Consider the following 24,359-nt stretch of genomic DNA (forward strand, 5'->3'; position numbering starts at 1 on the left):
CCCTATGGAATATCTAGGCAATCTGCAATAACATCAGTGATGACACACCAATTTTCTCAGTGAAGATATTTCAATCCAGATGAGACTCAGTCTTAGCAGTAGAAAATCTTATTCAGGGACAATGTTGCCACACATAATTGAAAACTTACAGCAGTTAAATCATCATGATCTTATTTTGGCAATTCATTTTTCCAAAATCAAAACCATAAATTTCTTAATAACTTCCAGGCAACTTAGAGCTGGTATCAATTTTGACACTAATTAATTTTTTTCTATCCATAACACCAACTTTTTTTTACATAGTAGTCCAAATTTTAGAATATTTCTCCAACTGGAAAAATTCATCAGATAGTGTAGACTGATTATTTTCTTCAGTTTTAGAGATTTAGAAAAATCTATGGGCCACTTCACTGAACATTCTAGAAAAGATCAGTAACTTCATACATCTTTCTCATATAGGAAATTCACTACCTTAAGAGTTATCCTTTTGGGTTTTTTCTAGAATGTTCTATCTGATGAATTTCTCTAATTGGAGAAATATTCTAAAATTTGGACTACTATGTAAAAAAAATAGTGTTATGGATATAAAAAAATTAATTAGTCCCAAAATTGATACCACCTCTAAGTTGCCTGGAAGTTATTAAGAAATTTATATTTTTGATTTTGGAAAAATGAATTGCCAAAACAAATGATCAGACATTAAAAAAATGTTAGATGCATATATATACACACACACACACACACACACACACACACACATATATATATATATATATATACACACACATATATTTAGAGAGAGAGAGAGAGAGGGAGGTCATCACACATGAAATGTCCGATTTCCTTAAGTAATAAGTTTGACAGTTGATATCTCTGACATTTCACTTTGACACTTATTTTATTTTTCCTATTGTGAAGGTACATCCTCAGTCTTTCAAACACACATTTGGCTTGTGATTATCTTTCATATTTTTTAGAGAAGTTTTTGTGAAACCATGGCTATATCAAAAATTCGTGTTATTTTTTAATATGAGTTCCATCACGGAAGCAATGCAATGCAGACAGCTCAAAATGTCATTAAAGTGTTTGGGAAGGATGTGGCTAATGAATGCACAGTACACTGATGGTTTGAGAAGTTCTACTCTGGTGATTTTAATTTTGAAAGTGAGCCATGTGGGTGACCTGAGACCAAGGTGGATAATGATGTGCTGAAAGCTGCATTGGAACAAATCCATCTCAACCTATGCAAGAATTAGCAGCAAGGTTTGATGTTACTATTCCAATAATAATTGGACCATTTGAAATGAATTGGCAAGATAAAGAAGCTGGACAGATGGGTACCACATGAATTAAACAAGTGTCAGAAGAGAAATCATTTCAAAGCTTTCTTTGCTGTCATGACATAAAGGCAAACCATTTCTATGCTGTATTGTTACGTGTGATGAAAAATAGATTTTTTTTGACAAATTGCAAGCATTCAACACAATGGTTGGATAAAGATGAAATGCCAAAACACATCCAGAACCAAATGTTCATCAAAAAAAAAAAAGCTAATGGTGTCTCTTTGGTGGTCTAGTGCTGGTACTATCCACTACTGCCTCATGAAACCTGTTCAATGGATCACAGTGGATGTCTATGGCAACCAGTGGGAGGAAATGATGAGGATGCTTACAATTAAGCAGCTGAGATTGGTCAACATAGAGGAGCTAATCATCTTGCAAGACCACAGTCCCAAAAGACAATGCTGCTCAAACTACTAAAGCTGGACTTGGAAACTCTCTGTCATCCACCATATTCACCATATCTTGCACCAAGTGATGACCACTTCTTCCAGGCTTTGGACCACTTCTTGCAAGGAAAAATATTGAATTCTCAACAAGCTGTGAAAAACACCTTTTGCTATTTCATCGCCACTCGCTCTGCAGGCTTCTTCACTACTGGCATAAACAAGTTACTCTTAAGATGGAAAAACTGTGTCACCAGTTTAGGCACATACTTGGATGAATTGTACTGCTTCTTGTTTGAGATATAATAAACTAAACTTTTGATTCAAAATCGGACATTTTGTATTTAATGACCTAATAATAATAACAATAACAAAAAAGCACACACTAAAGTTTTTAAAAAATCAACTTCAGGCTGAACCACCAATGACTTCAGACAGAAAGGAAAGCAGGTATACACTTGGGGGAAACAAAGCTAACCAATCCTTAAAGTCCCTAAATTACCAGGGTGTGAACACTTAAAATTGGAAGCCAGAGCTTTCCTACGGTATGAAACAAAGTACTGACCTTTTTTGGCGAGGCTATCATTGGGTTCATACTTCTCAATCAATACTTGGACTTGCTCTTGTTTTAGAGGTGGGTAAAGTATTTCATTTAGCCGGGGATCACGCTGCTTAAGGTTGATAAAATCCATCATCTGATCAACGGTAAGGTATGGTTTGCTTTTGGCACCACTAAAAACAATTAGAAACCAAGAAATAAGAATATTTTTCTACCAAATTTCATTCAGATATTTACATTTAACTATAGGGAAATATTTAATAAAATCGTGCTATACCTGATAAGAGCATGCTATATTAAAATTCCTGTTTCGCCCTAAAAACACTGTGCTGCTCCACCACAATTTCTGTACTTCTGTGGGCTACAAATATCTAATGCAGTCACCATCTCTACACCCCTTTGTTCTTGAAAAATACCAGCTGTGTAAGAAAACCCACAGTAGGAAAAAACCCTGCATTGTGTGCATAGGGATGTACCACTCTAAATTGAACACAGAGGTAGAGATCATTTTTTGATTATGACATTAGACTTTTGGTTTAGTCATCAAACTCCCATATCCCACATAATCATTTAAAGATGTACTTATTTACTATTACATCTTTAAAAAAGTAAGCAACCCATTTGGACATTTTTCCCCATTAAAGTTACACTTCAACAAGAGCCTATAATTTCTCAATGTAGTATGATTCAGACTTCCCATTTCATTCCTGTTGACAACCCAAAGACAAATTCAATGGTACAAATAAATATTTGATGGCAATGAACATCACAAAACAAGAATACCCAGTGTCATTCTCAGCAGTACTGTTTTCATATCTTCTATAATGAAGAAATCCTTATTTTGTTTTACCACATTTTAGATAGATTTTCTATCATGTAGATTTCAGTGTATTAAGAAAGGTAAATTGCTACTTTCCCATATTTGCTTTTTTTTAATTGCTTTTTTCAGTGTCTTAAAAAAGGAGATGCCTATATAAATTTATATTTTTTCATGTAAAAGCAAATAATTTTTTAGCTGGGTGGGTGCTTAGTAATGCAAAGTTCTCATTTCACTAATGAGGCTCAGAGAGGTAAAATGTCTTGTTCCCAGTCCAGAGTTCTTTCTGCTACACTAGTCTGTCCGCTAAGCCAAGATGCCTCCCTGCTCTACCCATAATCCTTGAACCACACAGAGCCACCTTACAGCACAGCAAACCTCTACCCATGAAAAGCAGTGGTTGCACCTCAGGGAAAAGAACATATGATCCTGCCCAACAGATTACACAGGCACACTGGTTTTAGAAATGGTGTATAGTTTCTAAAAGGTATGATATATGATGTATTCTTCCATCTCCAATCGCTACTCAACATCCTGCCCCAGCCACCCTGAGTATCAATGCAAGCTGAAAAAAGAGTGGGTTAAAATGTGTCCTCTTACAATTCCGAAAAGATGTTATCAATTTCAGGTCGAGGGCAAAGGTTGTTCAGGAAAACTCTGTACACATCTGGAGTGAAATCTTCTTGAGGTATCGAATCATTCTGGGAAATAAAATGACAGGATCAACAAATGGTCTTTTTCTTTCCCTAGTTTGCTGTCTCCTATTTTCTTCTTTTTTCTCTTCCCTTTCTCTTTCCCCTCCCTCCCTCCTTCCTCTCCCCTTCCCTTTCTTCTAGGTGATCAGGGAAAATGTTCAGAACACATCTAGGAGGTGAACTGTACAGCTCATTTGGACACTGGCTTTAGGGTGTCAAAATCCTTATTTTCTATTGCTTTTTCATTTCAATTTAAGCTTAAGAACTTTCTCCTGCTAAAAGGACATTAAGGCAATTTCCTATGTGCATTTACCACAATAAGTTAGTCCTAGGAAAGATAGGGTCTGTTTAGCAGATTGTTTTGTTTTGTTTGGGTTGAGTCTGTTTTTTTTTATTATTATTGTGGTAAAATATACACAACATAAAATTTGCCATTTTTAAGTGTACAGATCAGTGGCATGAAGTACATGTACATTGTTGTGGTATGTATCAGATTTTTGAAGGAATTTTTTTTAAAAGTAATGACCCTAGAAACAGACATAGTCAAAATGAAAACATAAATTCCAATTTTATGTTATTTTTTCAAATAATGTTCCCTCTGGTTTAAATAATCTGGTAAGTTGTAAAACAGTTTTCATAAGTAGGATAGCGCCAGTCATTTTTTTACTGATTGCTCCTGGTTCTATTATTTGGGAGGCAAGACACTGATACAAAAGACCACTTCTACGACTTATTTTTCTGTTTTGTTGTGCTGCCATGGAAACCGGAAGCATGTATTCAATCCTTTGTTAACAGGAAGGACATTTTTCATGCTGTTTTACTATTTCAGGTATGTGTTTATATGACTATTTTTATTTTCAAGTCCTTAAACCAAAGAAAACACCCCCCCCTTTTTTTTTACCATATTCATATGTTTGGAAATGTACTTTTATAGAAATGTCTAAAAATTATTGTCTGAATTGCTCACTGCTTGCAAACAGGTAACTTAGCTCATCACTTGGCAGATAGCAGGATGTCCATATTTGTGGAATGAATGAAGTAATATTCTTTACTAAATCCATTTATAAAATGAAATGGGAAAAAATCTATTTTGCAAAATAGAATTTCGAGACAAGCAGACAACACGTGAATCATTATACATAGAGAGATGCATGATTAGACTTAGGTCTCCTTGGACCCAGACTTTGAAATCATGAGCACAAGTGGTCAAATCCAAGAACAATGGGAAACTCTCATGGCTTGTTTTATTGGTATTCTGCCATTCATAAAATAGAGACAAGTACAACCTGTAAACAGGTTTCTAAAAGTCCACTTGATTTACAAAAAGAGAGAAATCCCTTTGTCTGGAAGATGCATATTTTTCATTGCTGCTCTCCCTCTGAGTCAGACACCTACAGCTCTTTAAATAGTTTTGTTAACGGCTGAAAATGACCCTGCCTACCTCAATCCTTGGTTGAGAGACACAGTGAAAAGGAAGATTTAAAATCAATTGCAAGAAAATGCTCAATGGTGCTGCTGGCCAACTCAAGTGCATCCAGTGGTTTTAGATTTTATGAAGCCCAAGTGTGTTCTACCATTCTCTCCTTATTAAATAGAGTTCACTCCAATTCCTCCTTCCCCAACCTTACCCAGCACACAGATAAATGGATTTTATCTAAGGATATCAATAATTGTCTTCCTCTTCTTACTGACCTCTCCTTTTCTTCTTTCTTGTCTTAGTTTAGAATCTCATCCTCTGGAAAACCTTGGCTTCTCCCTGAACTGGGCTGTCTTCCATTTGTGCACCCATCACATCTTGCTTGTCTCATACTTCAACACTCATTTTAGTGTACAATTGCTAACCTGCACATGTACACAAGCTAGAACATGTGTGTTGCTTGTTAACATCTCTATTTCCAGTGTGTAACATATAGTAGGTGTACAATGAACATTTGCTAAATGCATGAATATAATTTATGAGAAAGGTGGAAACTGATCAGGAGGACTCCTGTGTTATATCTCCTGTGGAATATCAGATTTAACTAAAATCATTTACATATTATAGAACAATATGCTTTACTAAAATCTAATTACTGTTTATCATCTGTGAAGTAGGACTTCACATACTTTCTCTTTCTGGATCTCACAATTTGGTGAAGTGAATGGCACAGAGTCATTTTTCCTTTTTGACTAGGAGGAAATCCAAGGTCCAATACTCTAATGATCATGCCCAACATTCAACTGTTCATCTGTGAATACTTCCCAACCACACTGGCTAAAGATGACACATTTGTTCTTTGTGTATGCAATCCCCCTTTAAATGCCTTTATTATTGCATCCATCATACAGCTGTTCATTTTTTTATATTTCTGATTTTCTACTTGACTGTGAGTTTTTCAGTGAAGTGGTAATTTCTTATTGAATTCTTGTGTGTTCTCAGCATGTGCCCGGTGTACAACAGATACCGAAACGATGTTTGCTGGATGAACCCAGGAGATAGTATCAGGTCTTAGGTCTTGTTTTGTTATCCAGGACTTGGTCCATCCCATTAGGCACCCAGTACAAAACCGATTGTCAATGATTATTTGTTGCTGCTGTTATCTGAACTTTTTAAAGGGTGAATTAAGAAGGCCAGTGTAACCTAAATCAGTGTTAACTGAATGAAGCCCATTTATTTCAGAAAATGCAAAGTGCTGGCAAACTTGAAATATGAAATTGGTTCAATTCCATGCTTGTATACAAGGAATCTCAAAAGGGAAAATCAGACCTGGTAATGTCACATCCACATGAAAAATTAAAAATTAAAAAAAGAAAGACAAATTCCCATATATATATATATATATATATATATATATATATACACACACACACACACACATATGAGAAAATACTCAAAAGGATAATAAGAATGAATATTTATTGAGTACTTACTATATGCCATGTGTATAGTTCTATAAGTTTAACTCAGATATTTTCATTTAATCCCCTGTCACCTCTATGAAGTTGGCATCGCTAGTGTCCCGTTTTTACAGATAGGAACATTCAGGGGCTGGCAGGTTACAAAACTTTTCTAAGGTCCTTGGTAAGCAAATAGGATGGTGACAGTAGTGGCAGCAGCTACATTTTGCATCTGGGTTGCCTGACTCTATAATTCATGCTATAAACCAGTAAACTAAATAGTCATATTAGTTTTGAAATGGTGGTTTGTATTTTTTATTTATATATTTCTAGATTTTAAAAATAATTCTGTGATGACAGGTACCTAACATTCAGTAAAATGTCATTTTAAAATATGTTAATTTATTGAGGTGGACTCTAATGAATAGAGTTCACATACAATTTTTTCTTGATTTTGTTCCAGGAAATTCAGACAAGTAAAGCTATCCTCAATATTTTTGTTCTAAAGCTGTAAATCAAAACTTACATTAGCCATAGAATACATGAAATAATTACAAGTAAATTATTCATAATCTTAATTATTTCATGTGGTTTTAAAACAGAATTTTGATATTAGTGATTTTAAGAATCACAACTGTAAAAATGATTATGTTTGTGATTTATATTTGGATGTAAGGAATAGGAGGAAGGCAATATACAGAGAAATGCTTTTATAAATTTTATTCATAGTATTCTTTAGTAAAACTAAAAAAAATCCAAAAGAATTATTTTCCCTTTGTACTACATTTGTGTCCATCAACTATAGTAAAAATTATTATTTAAAACAAATACACAAATTTATTCCATATCTATTTCATTAAAATACAACTCCATATGCCAATGGTATGACAAGACTAAAACACAATTCCAAATATCACTGAGCTCTCTTCAAGTTAATAAGCCTTAAATCAAGAGAATTTAGCACAAATAAATGATTTTCAGTTATCAGAAAGTTTGTGGGTAAAGTAATTTTCTTAATATAAAAAGGTTTTCAAAGGTCTCACTGGAAAGTATGTTTGGTTTATTAATAGAAGGACAGTAATTGCCTTGTCTCTCTTTTTGGATATAGTACTACTTTTTCACAATTAGGGTAACTTTACGCTAGCAACTATAATCTCTAATGGAGTACCCTCTAAAGGAATGTGTTATTCCAATGGTTCATGTCAGGCAGGATACAAGTTCAACTGCATTAATTATCCCTAACAATGTGCACAAAGATAATGTTTAAAAAATCTCAACAGGATATCCACTGCATTTCTGGTAATGTATCTATTTACAGAACACAATTAAATTGAGTTTGAATGACTGCTAGCTAAGAATAAGCTCCCAATTTTGCAGGGTGATCTACCATTTCTAGAACTCTTTTCTTCAGTGGTGTGTTTAAAATACCTCTTGTTAATATATCCAGAATCTTTTTGCTAATGAGTGGATATTTGCTAGAGCCACTGTTCTACAGATATGAAATTACCACAAGATTTAAAATATAGTTGTGATGTGTCACAGTCACTTCACAGGAACATTTATTTCTTAGCACTGAAAATGTCTTCGGTTTTTAGATTTTTTTAAAAAGCATTTTAATTCTACAAGCCCTCCAAATAAATTATACTTTACTATGACTAATGATCTTTCAAAACTTTGTGATGGAGATGTTGATTATATATATTTTAAATTATCCCCAGTTTGTTTTCAGAAAATTGTCATTACAATTAATTTGCTAAAAAGAAATATACTTTTTCCAATTTAAACGTAACTCCTGCTATTGAATCACATTTTCCTTTTAAACTGTCTCCAGTTGATATTAGTCTGAAAGTTTGAACCTATAATAGACACAGTAGATTATAAAGACTCAATTTATGTTTATTGACTGAATTTTCAGAATCCAATTGTTAAGAAAATTGCAATTTACAGATTGGTTGATGGAATTTTATTTTCTATTCAGCTTCATTTTCTATTCCTTCTTTCCCTTAGCCAGATCTGTACCACTAAGTTAAAGATTTTGAACATTATATTTCACAAGATGTTATCCAGGAAAGGTAAAACCAGAAATGATTACAAAGAAAAAAAAATTCTTTGCACGTCTGTGCAAATCCATCTCTCATACTTTCTCTTTATGTTTGAATGCAGTGGTTTTTTCCTAGTTGTTCCAATCCAGTAACTTCTTCCCAGCCTCAGGGATTTACACACACTATTTTCTTTTACTAGAATGAGCTTTCCTTTATTCTCAATGGCACCTCTCCTTTTTTTAAATTTTTAAAATTTTTTTATAGCACTTCTCTCAATTTACAAATGCATTTGTTGATGTGTTTATTGCCTAATTCTCCCAGAAGACTCTATAGTCCTTGAAACTCTGGGCTTCATTTTGTTCACCATCATATTATCAGGGCCCATGGGCACATGGTAAGAGCTCAAGAAATATTTGTTGAGTCAAGGACTGGATCTTGTTATATCTTTCCTAATCCAAAGCATCTAACAAAAAGCAACAGTAAGCAAGTTCAGGCATCAGTCTTTTTTTTTTTTTTTTTTTTTTTCCTTTTAATCCACCCTCTAGCAAGTGTCTCAAGCATCTTATTTTGCTTAATGACGGGTAGTGAAGTAAACTGTTTTGGGAGCCTTTCCACAGCTCTGCTCAGTCCTGCAGCATCATTAGCTGTTTCCACCTATAGAAGAAAAGTGATTGTGGAGAGGCACTCTTTTTTTCCTGTGACCTTACTGAAGTTGTTAAAAAAAACAACAACAAAACAAAACTTCACTTTCTGAGAAGTATTCACAACAAGAATTGGCTGATGAATTTAATAATAGCCTACTCAATACTTTTTTAAAAAATGCAATCATAAGTTTAAGAATGGCTCTGCAACTTCATTCAGTGCAACTTGAACACTGCAAGCATATTTCAAGAGGCTCAAAGTTTCTTCCAATAAAGTCAGTGTTATCCTTAAGTGTTTACTTGTTGCTTAGATACTAAGGTAAAAACTATTTGTAATAGAAAGGAGAGTTCTGCATACAGCATGAGAAAAGAGTTTTATGCACTAGACTTCCAGAAACAATGGTAACAAACCCTTTGAGAGCCAGTTATGTAGAAATGAAATGAAATGAAGGCAAATTACTTTATTCCAGGTGGTTAATCTATATGAAGCACCCTGTACATGTCAGGCATAAAACAAAAAGCATGTTATATGCTTGTCCTCTCAACTACTTTCCCACAATACGAGCAAAGTAGGCATTCTGTAGGCTGTTTTGATCCTGCATCCTTTTCAGTAAAAACCTTCTGAGCACAGGCCATGCAGAGTACATAAATATATTTATTTATTTATAAATCTGTGCCACCATACTAATTGCTTCTGTAACTTATAAATCTTAAAACTATGAATTTTTAGAAGAATGAGATACAATAAAATTAACATTTCAAGTATTTTCCTAAACATAATGGCTTCATACTACCATTAATATCTCAAGAGATATCAAGAAAGGATTTAATTATTAATAAGTTTGAATCCACATTTCAAGTGATCTTTTTGATAACATTGACCTTTTTGACTAACTTTTTTTATATTACCTGATTAGATGATTACTTTTTTTTTAATCTACAAAAAACAAGGGTCATTCTAAATTGAATTATTGGGGTTATGGAGGTGAACGAATATAGTAACAATGGATTCACACATTGCAAATATTAACAAATAAGTTATGGGCTTCATAATTAAAAATTATGTTTAGGTAACATTGGGGCAATATATATTTAGTAAGAGTTATTAAGAGCTATTTTAGCCAATCTCTAAGGAGTTCCAAGCTTTCCCTAGTCTTTTATTTTCTAAGCCTTCACCAGAATCTAGGCTTTTTCTAGCCTGTTCCTCCAAATTCTTTCAGCCTCTGTCCATTACCCAGTTCCAAAGCCACTTTTATTTCTTATAGTTATGGATGCTGGAAAGTCCAAGGTCAACAGGACACATCTGATGAGGACCTTCTTGCTGGTGGGGACTCAATGCTACAACTTCAGGGGGTATAGGGCATCACATGGTAAAGGGCTAAACATGCTAACATGCTAACTCTGGTCTCTCTTCCTCTTCTTATAAAGCTACTAGTTCCCCTCCCATAAGCCATTAGCACATTAATCCATTAATCTATTAATGCATTAATCCATTCATGAGGGACGAGCCCTCACGACCCAATACCTCTTAAAGGCCCCATCTCTCAATATTGACACACTGGGGATTAAGTTTCAACAGGAGTTTTGGAGGAAACGTTCAAATTATAGTACTATAAGGCAACATGCTCACCCTTGAAGATGGAAGACTACAAGCCTCCAAAGCAGTTTCAACTCGCTTTCGGTCTGCTGAAAACAAGCGATATATGCTGCAAATTGAAAACACAACAAAGGAGAGAGTTTTAAAAAGTATATGGATCACAAGGCTAATAGAGGACGTCAACTCAAAATATTCCATTGAATCAAACCTATTTATGATTCATCTGTAAAGAATGAAAAGATCTGTACTTGTATTCTGAAAGATTGATGTGTGTTCTTTTTAAAATTAGAGTGTCTGATATAAAGTCAATAGTTTGAGACAATGGTAACAACGTCATTAAAAATATTGCATTAAATAACTTCTAATATTAATCAATAAAATAGACATCTATACCAACTCTGTCACCTTACTACTACTACCTATGACCCCCAAAATATATGTTGCATTATTAGTAATTTATTAACAGAAGCTTACTGGGAGCTTATAAGACAAAGGTTAAAGACTTTTGGCTAAATATGGTCTAGAGATGTATTTTCTTTGGTCACTAATTTGATTTTGCTTTTTATTTATTTATTTATTTATTTTTTAATTTCAAAATATTAAGGGGGTACATGTGGTTTTGTTACATGGATGATTCTTGTAATACTGTATTCAGGGCTTTTAGTGTGCCTGTCACCAGAACAGGGTACATTGTGCCTGACAGGTAAATTTTATCCCTCACCTACTAATTTGGTTTTGAAAAACAGAACTTAAGTACTGGACAACTTAATATACTACTTTGGATTTATGGGTTCTATTGAGACATTAGAAGATCTGGTGTCTGGCGCTTACCAATCCCACAGGGTATATGGTGGGTGGAGGGGAGTTGCTGTCTCCTTTAGACAGGTTTCACTCTTTCATTTTCCTTCCTACTTCCTGCTTCATCATTTCAGTTCCCTTCCTGGCTCCTGTTAGCATCTGAGTTTGCAACCCCCACTTTAGGGCTAGAGCCATTTTGCTAGAAAGAGGTACTAAGGTACCCAGTTTCCACCCCTACAATGGATCTAAATCTCAGACAGTCATTTGGATTTAGTAGCAAGGTTCCCCCTCCCCACTCCCTCCACCCACTTCCTGCTTTGGTGTTTCTTGAAAATGATGCCACAGGAAAAGGGGGCTCCAGGGAAATGTCTATGAGGAAACCAGCTGCACTGACGTGAGACACGCAGGAGGTGACACAGGCATGCTCCCACTTAGGCCGGTGGAGAAACAAAACAGAGCCATGGCACAGACTCAAATCCTTGAGAAAAAGAAAATGAATAATGGGAAACGCTCACGAAGCTTACTTTTTGAGAGGAATACGCCCTTCTGGAGTGACTTGCAGCTTCAGTTTAGTGTAGCTGTTGGAGAAGCAGAAAAACAAGAGTTTCATTTTTAAAAAAAAAGCTTTTTATTTTAAAATAAAATACAAAGAAAAAAGCCCGTGCCTGTGTAGAGTTTGCTGAATTTTCTTAATCTGCCCAAGCCTCCACAATTGGCACTCAGATCAAGAAATAGAATATTGTCACTTGGGAAGCATTTCAGAAGCCCCTCCCACATTCCCTGCCAGAGTCTATCCCCCAAAGGGAGCTGTTATCCTGACTTTAAGTAACATATATTATTTGTGCCTGGTTTTGTACCTTATATAAAGTCATCACATTCTTTTGTGTTTTCACTTCTTTGAATAATATGTTTTTGAGAGCCATTCATATTTTGCTCATAGTTGTAGATTGCTCATTCTCATTACTGCATGGTATTTCACTGTATGAATATAACAACTGCATTTATCTCTTCAACTGCTTATGGACATATAGGTAAGAGACGGAGCAACAGAACTCTCCAACACTGCTGACGGGCATGTAAATTGGGAATACTGCTTCAGGAATCTGCACACGCTGTGACCCAGAAACTCCATATCTAGGTGTGTATGCAACAAAAATGTTTACAATATGGTCACCAAAAGACCGGTTCTAGAATGTCCATAGGAGAATGGTTCTAGAATGTCCATTTGCAATAGATAATGATTAGACAACTAGGTATAACATGGTTTTGGGTAAAACATCTTATATATCTCTATATCCCTTCCACTAACATTACCTGGAATAGCAGATGTTCTAGAAATGTTTGTTAAAAGAAGGATGATAAAATAAAAGGCAGGGTAATAATAAAAAAAAGGAGTAACAGAGGAAGAGAGAAGGTGGAGGTATGTGGAAGGGTAGCACACTCAGCAGAGGATGTGACTCCATCAAAAAAGCATTTAAATGAAGACCTGTGAGGTATTCACTACAAGTAAAAATAATTCACAAAAGAGTAAAAAAGAAATGTGGCTTAAATATTAGGTCTGGAATTATGGGTCTTACGTAAGAAGAGGGAAGAGAGAAATGCTATTAAATAAAATGGAGGACCACCTATTAATGTTTCCACTTGTGGTTTTGATTTAAAGGCTTCTCAACCTCCTGAATGGCCACAGCTTCCAAAATGATCACAACCAGCTTTCCTTTCTGCTCATCTGGCATAAGTCATTATTTTCCTTGGTCAAACAATTTTTCAAAAGACTGCTGCAATTCCAGAGTGACCTGGTAATCTGTTTTGCTTTGCTTTTCTTCTTTTCCCTGTGCTCTTTCTTTTACATTTTTTTCATCTCTTTTCTTACTAACATTTCCTGGGATGGACTACATGGGCTGGAATTAGGACATCAGTCTATTGAGTTAAGTTGGCAGGGGAGTTATTGAAGCATCTATCAGAGATCTATGACTCCAGAGAAATAAGGAACATATGCTATTCCTCAGATTAATAATTGAGAAGATACAGGCAGATGTAGAAGCAGAGGAATCTTTGAAATTAGTAATTTTTAGTTCTGAGTACAGCTGCCAGGATTTGGAAATGTCTCCTTATTGTGTGTCAAAGGCGTTGACATTCAGGTGAGCTCAGCCCAGGTGAAACACGGATGTGCAGCTTAGAGCATCTTTCCTGGAAGTCTTCCAATTCTGGACAGGGCAGGTATCAGTTCCCAACAAATCTCAAAGGGAAATTTATGTTTACCAATGTGAGAAGTCAGTGCAGCACAAACAAAAGACTCACCAAGGAGAAAGGAAACTGACTCAGAGAAGCAGCAACACCCTTAGCAATAAAATTAGAGCAACTTACGCTTTTTCCAGAAATGCATCCCTGGACATGTTTTGGGCCAACAGGTTTGTTGCCAGACTGAAAACCTCATTTGTCCATTCCTGAAAAATGTAAATCACATTTGCATTAGCTTAAACACTGCACTGTCATTAGATACATGCTTTTCGTTCAGCTTCCAGGAAGACAAATTAGTCCAATTTGTATACCAAGGTTTTTTTTTTCCCCCAGTTTTTTTTTTTGGGGGGGGTGGTGAGGGCTAAAAATGACATAATTAAATACAAATCCCTGAGTGACTACTCTTTTCTTAAGGAAATATTCTTTATAAATAAATAACATTTTTTCTGCTCTTTAAAATCCCTATTTAAAAAGGGAGGCAATTGATATCTTGCCTTTTAATATCTGAGTGCTTTTTTACTATTTTCCTTGAATTATAAACGGATTAAGAGTTATAGAAAAGTTTAAAATATGGTCAAACAAATTTACAACCGAACTGCACACATAATCTTCCTGCTTTGATACTCATGCCAAAGAAGGTATATCGGGGATCTTTAAATGTTAATTACAGTTGCAGAAGTTCTCTAAACTAGTTCCAGTCACAATGTCACACAATTTACAGCATTCTCCCTACCCCCAACTCTGCCTTTCCCTCCCTACTCTCCTAATCTCTGCCTCACACCAGTCAGTAGGGATGTCACTTGTTTTCTAAGAAAATAGGAAAGGTCTACATATAAAGTTGAAGCTTTGCTCTGGGTGATGATTTTGAACACACAGTAAACATTCTGGGCCCCGAACCTTTAAAATTCTCCAAGAGAAGATGACATGAGAGCTAAGTACTAATCCATCTGATAGTGCTACAGCTGACTTGTCTCCCTCTTTAATGAAATAATGTCTTTTAGTTCAACAACTTTGCCACCTAGTTTTTTGTTATTTCTACTGCTGTTTGGTTGGTGTTTTGTTTTTTGTTTCCTGACCTAAGGCACTGATAATACACAGTCATGTGACACAGTGACATTTGCAGGAACAGAGGGGCATAGAGTGATAGGAAAGGGAAGGGGAGGTTCTAAGTGGAGAACACTGTCTGGGGAAAGAACCAGAGGGGAGTAAACATGCCAGAACTCAGAGGGAACAAAAAGTAGAGTAATAGGAATTAGAAAACAGAGAGGGAGTTGCAACAAAAAAGTAGAGTTGGGGTCAGAGTAGGGAGAGTGTTTATGTGTATGGAGATAAGTTAGCAAAAATATGTGATACTACCATAGGCGTTTTTTCTTAATAATGGGGGGTGATAAGATACTCTGGCAGCCAAGTCGATGGATTTGAGGCTGAGAATCCAAAGAGGAGGGACTCAATTAGGAAGCTGCAATTGTCCAGATGAGAAATACTGAGGCCTTGACCTCTATATTTTGACAGAGGACTTAGAAAAGAGCACAGACAAGCTGTGAGATGCAAGCAAAATTATTGACCACCAAAAATGATGTACACAGACAGAGAAAAGCATCAGAATAATTTTTTAATAGCTTGAAAGTCAGCTTTCCTCAGAGTACATAATTTTAAGCTAAGAGTAATAGCTACTGGCACTGGTTTTTAAAATATGTTTCTGGTATAATATTTGTCTGAGCTAAGGGTCAAACTTTAGACATTTCTAGCTCCATGGCAACTTTATGCATTGATAAAAGTATTCATAATTGAGGGCAAGGCACAGTTTTGTATGTTTACTGGGGGCAATTTCACACCAGAAATAGGTATAGTAAAGGCACTAAAAAGAGTAGGGGAGATTTAACTTGGTCTGATCTTTTAGGTTGAAAGCTAAGGCTTTCATTATATACAATCCAATAGAAATAAAATGTGGAAAGCCACATGCAATTTAAAATTTTATAATAGCCACATTAACAAAAGTAAGAAGAAGCAGGTGAAATTAATTTTAATAGTATATTTTAATTAACCCCAAATTTCAGAATATTATTAATCATGTAATCAATATAAACATTATTAATGACATCTTTTACCTACTTCTGACATGCTAAATCTTTGAAATGAAGTGTGGATTTTACACTTTACAGAACATCTCAACTTGCACTAACCGTGTTTCAAGTGCTCAGTAGCCACACATGGCTGTGGCTGCTGCGTTGGTCAGTGCAGGTCTTCCAGATCCTTCACTCTTTCCAAGAGTCCTTCATAAAGCCAGCTGAAGGACAGCTTCATCATCACCCTCACCTCACAGCCATCAGAATTTTTTTCATCACATTCTCAGAACGTGAGCATCTGAATTCCCAAGTGTGGAATTCCTAGAATCCAATGGCTTCCTGCAGTCTTTTGTGATACTCAGAAGACCTGACCTAGTCTGAATCAAAGATTCCAGAACTACAGTAGTGACCAAAGGAATTTAGAAACGACCAAAACTCTTGGTTTGGTGCTGGTCTCGGGCTATATCGCACTGAGCTAAAACAGCATGTGTCTGACTTTGAGTTCCCCAGTTAGATGAGGATTTGTGAGTAATGGGTTTATTACAAAGTGTTCCCTGGCAACATTATAGAGGAGGGAGCAGGACAGGGAAAGGAGAAGGATGATACCAAGCAAAATCCCATAGGTGGTAACTTTGGCTTAATCCCTCCCTTTGTAGACATCACCTCCAAATTGAGTTTTCTGATCAGTGACAAGGGAGCTGGAGTGTAGAAATCCTGTGCCTAGTCTTGGTTAAGGACTGCTGAAGGGAGTAGAGATTCACAGGGACTTTCTGCTCTCCTTGCTGCCAGGCAAAGTGGGTTCTAGCATCTAGAGGGAAGAGCTAACAAAGAGACGCCGGTTTTGGCTATTGGGAGTGAAAGCTCACAGAGGTCTTGTGCATGAAAATGGCAAAGGGATCAGAGGCGATACAGACAGAGCATCACTAGAGTCTGCTGCAGCAAGATAATTTACAGCTCAGGACTTCTGGGTACCAAAACTTGCTTCCCTATGCAAGTAAGGGCTATGCAATCAAAGCCTAGGGAAAACTGGTCCACATATATTTTAGAGAAGTACTTCTCAAACTTTCAAGTGCATTTGAATCACTGGGGGTCCTGCTGAAACGTAGATGCCCACTCAGTAGTCTAGAGAGGCAAGAGAGGTTCTGCATTCCCTGGGAGCTACCAAGTGAGGTCTATGATGCACACTGCCAGGAATAGCAATGTTCTAGAGTGGACTTGCAATGTTGACCAAAAGCCTCCTATTAGAAATGTAGGATTTTAGCCTCCACACAACATCCTTTGATTCAGATTCTATATTTTTTCAGGAAACCCCATCATTTGCCATGCCTATTTAAAGTTTAAGCACAGCATAGTTTAAACACAGTCAAAGAGATATGGCAAGAGAGACTTAAAGCAGGCTCCACTCATCATGAAATTCTCCACTCATTCTGAAATATGCTTTGCTGTAGGCTAGACAGATCCTAGCCTGGAAGTATTTTCACAATTCCAGTGCTGATCCTTGGCTAATATAGCATTGGTAAGGATAACTTCTTATTTAACCTAGAAGATTTGCTTTTCTACTTTTCAGACAAAGTTCTGATGATTGCCTCTCAACTTGGTTCCACCCCTGATATTTAAACCCTGAAGCTTCTTAAGTGACATTTTCTGCCTATGATCAATATCTTCCCATGAAGGGGACAATGGACACACTAGCTAGAGAAAATAGCTCTAAAGATCAACTTCTATGGAGTCTGCTGGAGTTCAAAATGTACTTTTCGTACATTACATCTGTGAGATTATTTCTGCAATTCCCTCACCCCACAAGTTCCCTTGCAGTTGCTGAAATGCCAGTCATGGCACCATCAGAGATACCAAGTTTCCCTACCATGCCGCAAAGTTAATGTACTTTTGTTTCTAAAAGCTATTTAAGTTCATAATTCTTACATAGGGCTTTCTGTGTTTGCCCAATACTACTAACAATTGTTTCACAATGGTCAATTACTCTTACAGCTATAGCTGTAACTTGCTATGCTGAATTAAGTTTTTCATACCCAATAACCTAGCTAATTCTCATGACCTTTCTCCAGGAGGTTTGTATGATTACTATCCTCATTTTACATGTGAGGATTCAAAGTTTAAAAGCACTTATAAAACTTATTTATGTCTTCAGAGCTAATAGAATTCAGTTTGGGATTAGATGACTGGCTCTTGGACTTCTAAACCTGTAATCTTAGAAACTGTGCCCTCTGTCACTTTGTTCTAGAAAATTTTGGGTTGATTGATGCATATAATTAAATAAGATAAAAAAGGACAAATAAATCTACTTAATTGTATTCTGTATCAAACGCTGATTTAGCACATATTATAAACCAGGTGCTGTTTTAAGCATTTTGCAAATAATTAACTCATTTAATCTTCACAACCACCCTATGAAATATATTCTATTATTATCATCCCATTTTACAGAATGAGAGTGTGGAGGCACAGAGACATTCAATAACTGGCCTGGGGCCTCACAGTTTGTAACAGGCACAGCTGGGATTTGAACTTGGAAACATTGCTTCTAGAGTCAAAACACCTTACTGTGTTATGATGATGAAGTAAAACAAGTGGAGAAATGAGAGGAAAATGGATAAGATGGAGAGAGGTTTTGAGATAAGCAACAAAATGCGGGTCTAGAGCACTGAAGTTCTGATGGAGGTAGGTCACTGATCCAACTCAAATTTGCTTTACCCAGGGTAAAGAGAGAGATTCGATCATAACATGGTTCCCAGTTGCCCTAGACCCAAATACCAGTCTTGCAGTAGTTCAACAACTGTTCCTAATTCTCAGGACAGAGGAAAATTTCTCCCATTGGCAATTCCACTTACGCCTGAAAGGGGTATACAGACAAGGACAACATCTTCTGGAAGAAATATCACTCTTGCAGATGGTTGTGTTTGCCATTGTTCTGATTCATGTGATCTTTATTATTTTAATGTATTCTTTCCTTTGTTTACTTTGCAACAAAGGTTCAAAAAAGGCAAAAAACTTACTATTTGGCCCTTTACAGAAAAAAGTTTGCTTGTCCCTGGTATGGACCCCTGTATGTTTAAAATATTAGATAAATTGTATCGTATGGTACATATTTTTGGCCACTGGATATTTGCAATCAATATGTCTTTAAAATGAATCCTGCTGCTGCATGTAGATCAAGTTCATTCCTTTTTAACTACTATACTTACTACTCCACTGTCAGAATATATAATTTATTAATCCATTCTTTATTGATGGACATTTTTTCCCCTAAAATATTTCTTTGACAAATATGCTTCATGTTGCCTTAGGCCACATCGAGAAATTTTCTAGGTCAGTGGTCCCCAATTTTTTTGGTGCCAGGGACCATTTTCATGGAAGAGAATTTTTTCATGGATGGAGGAAAGCGGGGAGGTGGAGCTGATGGGATGGGGAAGTGGAGCTCTGTGGCTTGGTTCCTAACAGGCCACAGACTGGTGCCAGTCTATGGCCCAGGGGTTGGGGACCACAGCTCTAGGGTGAATACCATGCAGAATTCTTAGAATGCATGCATTTTCATAGTACTCACCAAAGCACCATCAGCTTTGGTGGTCCTGGATATCAGGGGTAAGGACACTCCATGTGCAATGTATGAGAGGATTTTGCCGCATTCTCAAAATAGTTGCTATTATTAGGCATTCCGAACATATTTGCAAATCTGATGCATGCAATGTGGGATACTGCAATGGTCTCAGTTAGCATCCTGACTGACCAGCATAGTTAAGCATCATTTTATATTTTGGGGGGCTGGTCTACTTTTTCTACAAATTCCTGTTCACATCCTTAAATCAATTTTCTTTTAGGGTATTTGTGTCATTGTCTTTAAAAAGAGGAGAAGGGTTTTGTTTGTTTAAGGTTTGAGCTCAAACAGAGGCCAATGTCAGTACTGGTGCTGTTGGTGGAAACAAAGTGCCACACAATGGGTGCATGTTATCCATGGCATTGGGGCATGCAAGACCCCCAGGCCATGGCTGTGACCTGAAACCAACCAGCTGGAGTCACAAAAAAAGGCAGAGTGTATCTTCTTCTTACAAAAACATATATTCATTTAAAGAGTTCTTTGGGGGAAATGAACACATTCTAAAAGGAATACTGAATCAATATATATAGCGCTCTCTCTCTCTCTCTCTCTCTCTATATATATATATGTATATATATATATACACACACACACACACACAAACACATACACACAGATATTTTTTCATATATTTATGTGATTGTTAGCCAATGGTTACTCTAATGAAGGAAAAGTAATGACAAATGATAATACACTGAAAGCAAGTACAGTAGTTCCCCGTTATCTGTGGGGGATACAGTCCAAGACCCCTCCAACAGTTGATGCCTGAAACTGCTGATGGTACCAAACCCTATGTACTAAGTTTTTTCTATACATACAAACCTATGATAAAATTTAATTTGTAAACTAGGCACAGTAAGAGTTTCAAAATAACTTAACAATAATCATAAAATAGAACAATTATAACAATATGCCAGCATCACTGCTCTTTTACTTGGGGCTGTTATTAAGCAAAATAAAGGTGAATTGAATAGAAGCACTGCAATACCATGACAGTCCATCTGATAGTGGAGAGGGCTACTAAGTGCCTAGTGGGTGGGTAGCATATGCAGCGTGGATACTCTGGACAAAGGGATGCGTCACACCTGGGCGGGATAAAGAAGGCTGGCATGAAATCACATCATGATACTCAGAGAAGTGTGCAACTGAAAACTGACCAATCATTTATGTCTGTAATTTTCCATTTAATATTTTTGGACTAAGGTTGACCATGGGTAACTGAAACCAAGGAAAGTGAAACCTCAGATAAGGAGGGAAGGGGGCTAATGTGTTTTCAAAGTGCCTGATTTGGAAACCACTAATTGTTGTACTTAATTTTTAAATAGACTTAAGTTTTTTTAGAGTAGTTTTAGATTCACAGCAAAATTGAGTGGCATCTACAGAGATTTCCTATTTATCACCCCCCCCAACATGCATAGCTTCCTCCATTATCAACATCCCCCATGAGAGTAGTATTTTGTTACAACTGATGAACCTACACTGACATCATTAATCACCCCAAATCCACTGGTTATATTAACATACACTTTTGGTATTGTACATTCTCTGGGTCTGGACACATTTATAATGACATGTATCCATAATTATTGTGCCATAGAGAGTAGTTTCACTTTCTAAAAGTTCTCTGTGTTCCACTATTTATCCCTTCTCCTATTTAATTAATTTTTAAAAGGTTCCCAGGTATGCAATAATTTAAAACAAGATATTTTGATATTTGGGAAACATAGAAGTCTTAATTCTTATATTGCTTTATATTTATTTGTTGGAAAACTGTTGCCGTCGGTGAAAATGGTTGTGTCCTGATTACCCCTTCTCATAAGTGGATAGCAGTTTAGGATGTAAGAGGGAACACTGTGAGCCTCATTCAGAGTCGCCTCACCTGGCTGAGCACATTTCTCTCACCTCCTGGCATGCATCAGCACCCATCATGCTGAGCATTTGTCCTGATGCAGAGAAGAATCTTTTCATGGTGAAAGGTGGTATATGAGCTGTGAAGCCTTTTGTTAAAATCAGAAAGGACTGTCTGACAGGTCACTGCATTTATGATTCTGTATAGAAAAGCTAGGATTTTGGATAAATTTCTGGTACAGATTCTCTGTATTAGGTGGTAGTGAAGATTTTATATTTTATACTCAAAATGTTCTCATTTTATTCCCATTCTCAAATAGAAATGATTGATAACCACACATAGTTACAAAAACAAATAAAAAAAAAACAAGAAAACATATTAGGATCCAATACTATCAGTATTGGGACATTAAGCATGTCACATTACTCAAATCAAGGAAAGGTGCATAATTATTTTCAGATTATGTGATTTAAATGTCTTTAGACTACAGCTGACAAACACAGAACTCTAACTTAGGAAACAGGAGAATTTACCAAGAATTATTGGGTTACTTCCCATAATTGAAGGAAAAATGGATAAACTTCAACCAAAGAATGTATTTAGAGTGTAAGATTATCAGGAATCTGGAGACTGAATGCCAAGAGGGTTTTCTTCATTGCTTTTGCCCTGCTCTCTCTTCCTGAGGGCATTATTCTTTTCCCTACTGAGTGATTCTTCCCCATGGAAGAAATCACTCCAGCTGCACCAGGAGTTGTCATATACAGCAACTCCCACCACCAGAGAGTCTGATTAATTCCCTCACTTTCGGTATGAAGCAGCCTGGGAAAGGTCTGATTAGACCTAGAACAATCAACTGAGGTAAGAACCTCAGCGTATCCATGACAACTCAATCTTTGGAGCTAGGGGAAGCAGTAGTGAGCAGAAGGGTGGAAGAGTACAGAAAGTGTAGAAGACATGCCACACCACATACGCCCATTACCCTGGAGCCTTGTGGGAAAGCAGATAGAAGGATAGGATGTGTGTCATTCCACAATAGGCATGGAATCTTATTATTTTTATAAAATAGGCACTAAATTTATACTCATTGAGCTGACTGTATAAATGAATGCGTAAAATGACAGAGACCTAGTTCCATGCTTTATAACTTAAGTCTTTGGAAAGCAATTCATTATAAAGTGAACTATGCTGGAATAGGTTATAAAAACTAGGAGTACTGAAGGTAACACGGGGCTGAGGGAGCTCTCCAACTAATTAAAGCACAGGAGCTTTAGTGTTACAGTTTATGGCATCCATGTTGGCTACATAGACATAATTTATGTTGATTTAAGTTTTGGGGCTGCATTTTAAAGAATCCTTGCCCATGTGTCTTCCCCTAGATAAGTGAAGTAGTTTGTGCTAAATGGTACCATGATGATCTAAGGAAGCGTTCACACTTACTGAAAATGCAGTGCAGAGGATGGGCTATTTTGAGAGGTGTCAGGTCCAGTACATTCTAGTCCCCTAAACATTCTTTTGCCAAATAGGAAAAGTTTATTGTGGTAAAATCCAACTCAGATGAACTTTAAGAGAATTCTTCAAAGGGGGAAAAAATAAAACTTCCCCCAAAGATCAACATCTATGGCACAGAGTAGATTTGGTTTGGTCGAAGTTTTCACAATGAGAGGTTTGCAGCTATATATCATTGTGAGTCCCAAGTTTATTTTTAGCACCAGCCAGGGAGGAGAGCTCCTCTGCCTCCAGCTGGTTTCCTGAAGTCCTTGCTCATTTGTACAAGTGAGAAAATGCTAACTGAGTGTTCATATAGGGATGTTCCCCCTCAAAGCTTCCTTTCTATGGATTTCATGTCAATCCACCACATTCTTCAAATGGTTCCGCCAACAGTCTTATGTCACTTTTATCAAAACACTTGCTATTTATTATGTCTTTTAATCCCAGCAGTCTCAATGTTAATTATTACTTTGGTTGCATTTGCCTGAGTGCTGGGTACTATAGATAATAAATGTATGTAAGCAGGGTCTGTAATGAAAATTGATATCATTGTTCATTTTTAAAACTAATTCTATTTGAAGAGATCAAATAAAAAAGATTTTAAAAGGAAAAAGCAACATGGCTAAGGTCCTTAGTAAGATGTGAGCCAAGCAGAAAAAATGGACCAATCATAGTTTCTTGGGAGTTAAGCAGTGTTGCTTACCTCCCAAACAAAATCTGCTTGACAAAATTAAAACTGCATTCCTTGAAAATTGCTGAGTGAATTATGCACAGGTACTTCTTCATTAAACTTATAACTTAATGATAGAATTTTGCTAAAATATAATTTTCTCATTTGGAAATCGATTTGTATTAAATTACTTTAATTATACCTCCCAACTTTATTTTAAAACATTTTGCAAGCTAGATCCTTCTCCTTGGATGAATGAGTATTTGACCCTTGGTAAGTAAATTGATCATATTAGTCTTTCCTCTACTGTGAGAACTACTCTTTGCCCTTGGTCTTGACTTTTTCATCTTCTATCATTCCTCACTGCCTGTGGAGGTCATGGAAGAGTGACTCTTAAACACAGGTTTTTTTTTTTTTTTTAATCTTCTAATTTAAAATTAAAATATTGGTATACCTTTATTTAATGGTTCTTCCTGACTCTCATATTATTGATCCTTTTCCTAGTTTATTTATAAATCCAATTTATTGGATTTCAGAATCCCATTCTACCACTTTCTAGCTGTAGGACCCATTGCTAAGTGCTGTTTAGCATCCAATTTTTTCCTTCTTGCCTAACCAAAACTCAACATCATTCAGGCCAGCTAAATGCCCAACTGAAAAATCAACATTTTCCAACGTCCTCA

The 24,359-nt window shown here is 36.3% G+C and overlaps 1 protein-coding gene across 2 annotated transcripts in view; it reads right to left on the reverse strand.

Annotated features, from left to right (window-relative positions):
- PLCB1 (phospholipase C beta 1) overlaps positions 1-24,359 on the reverse strand; it is a 669,260-nt gene that overhangs the window by 203,647 nt on the left and 441,254 nt on the right. For both annotated transcript variants that reach the window (XM_020281914.2, XM_076010933.1), the window contains exons 5-9: positions 14,117-14,196; positions 12,277-12,330; positions 10,988-11,063; positions 3,703-3,803; positions 2,292-2,458 (exon numbers count right to left, since the gene is read on the reverse strand). In XM_020281914.2, coding sequence (XP_020137503.1) covers positions 2,292-2,458; positions 3,703-3,803; positions 10,988-11,063; positions 12,277-12,330; positions 14,117-14,196 — 478 coding nt within the window. The remainder of the gene's footprint in view (positions 1-2,291; positions 2,459-3,702; positions 3,804-10,987; positions 11,064-12,276; positions 12,331-14,116; positions 14,197-24,359) is intronic.

The sequence above is a fragment of the Microcebus murinus genome, chromosome 16 (assembly GCF_040939455.1).
Source record: "Microcebus murinus isolate Inina chromosome 16, M.murinus_Inina_mat1.0, whole genome shotgun sequence".
Classification (NCBI taxonomy): domain Eukaryota; kingdom Metazoa; phylum Chordata; class Mammalia; order Primates; family Cheirogaleidae; genus Microcebus; species Microcebus murinus.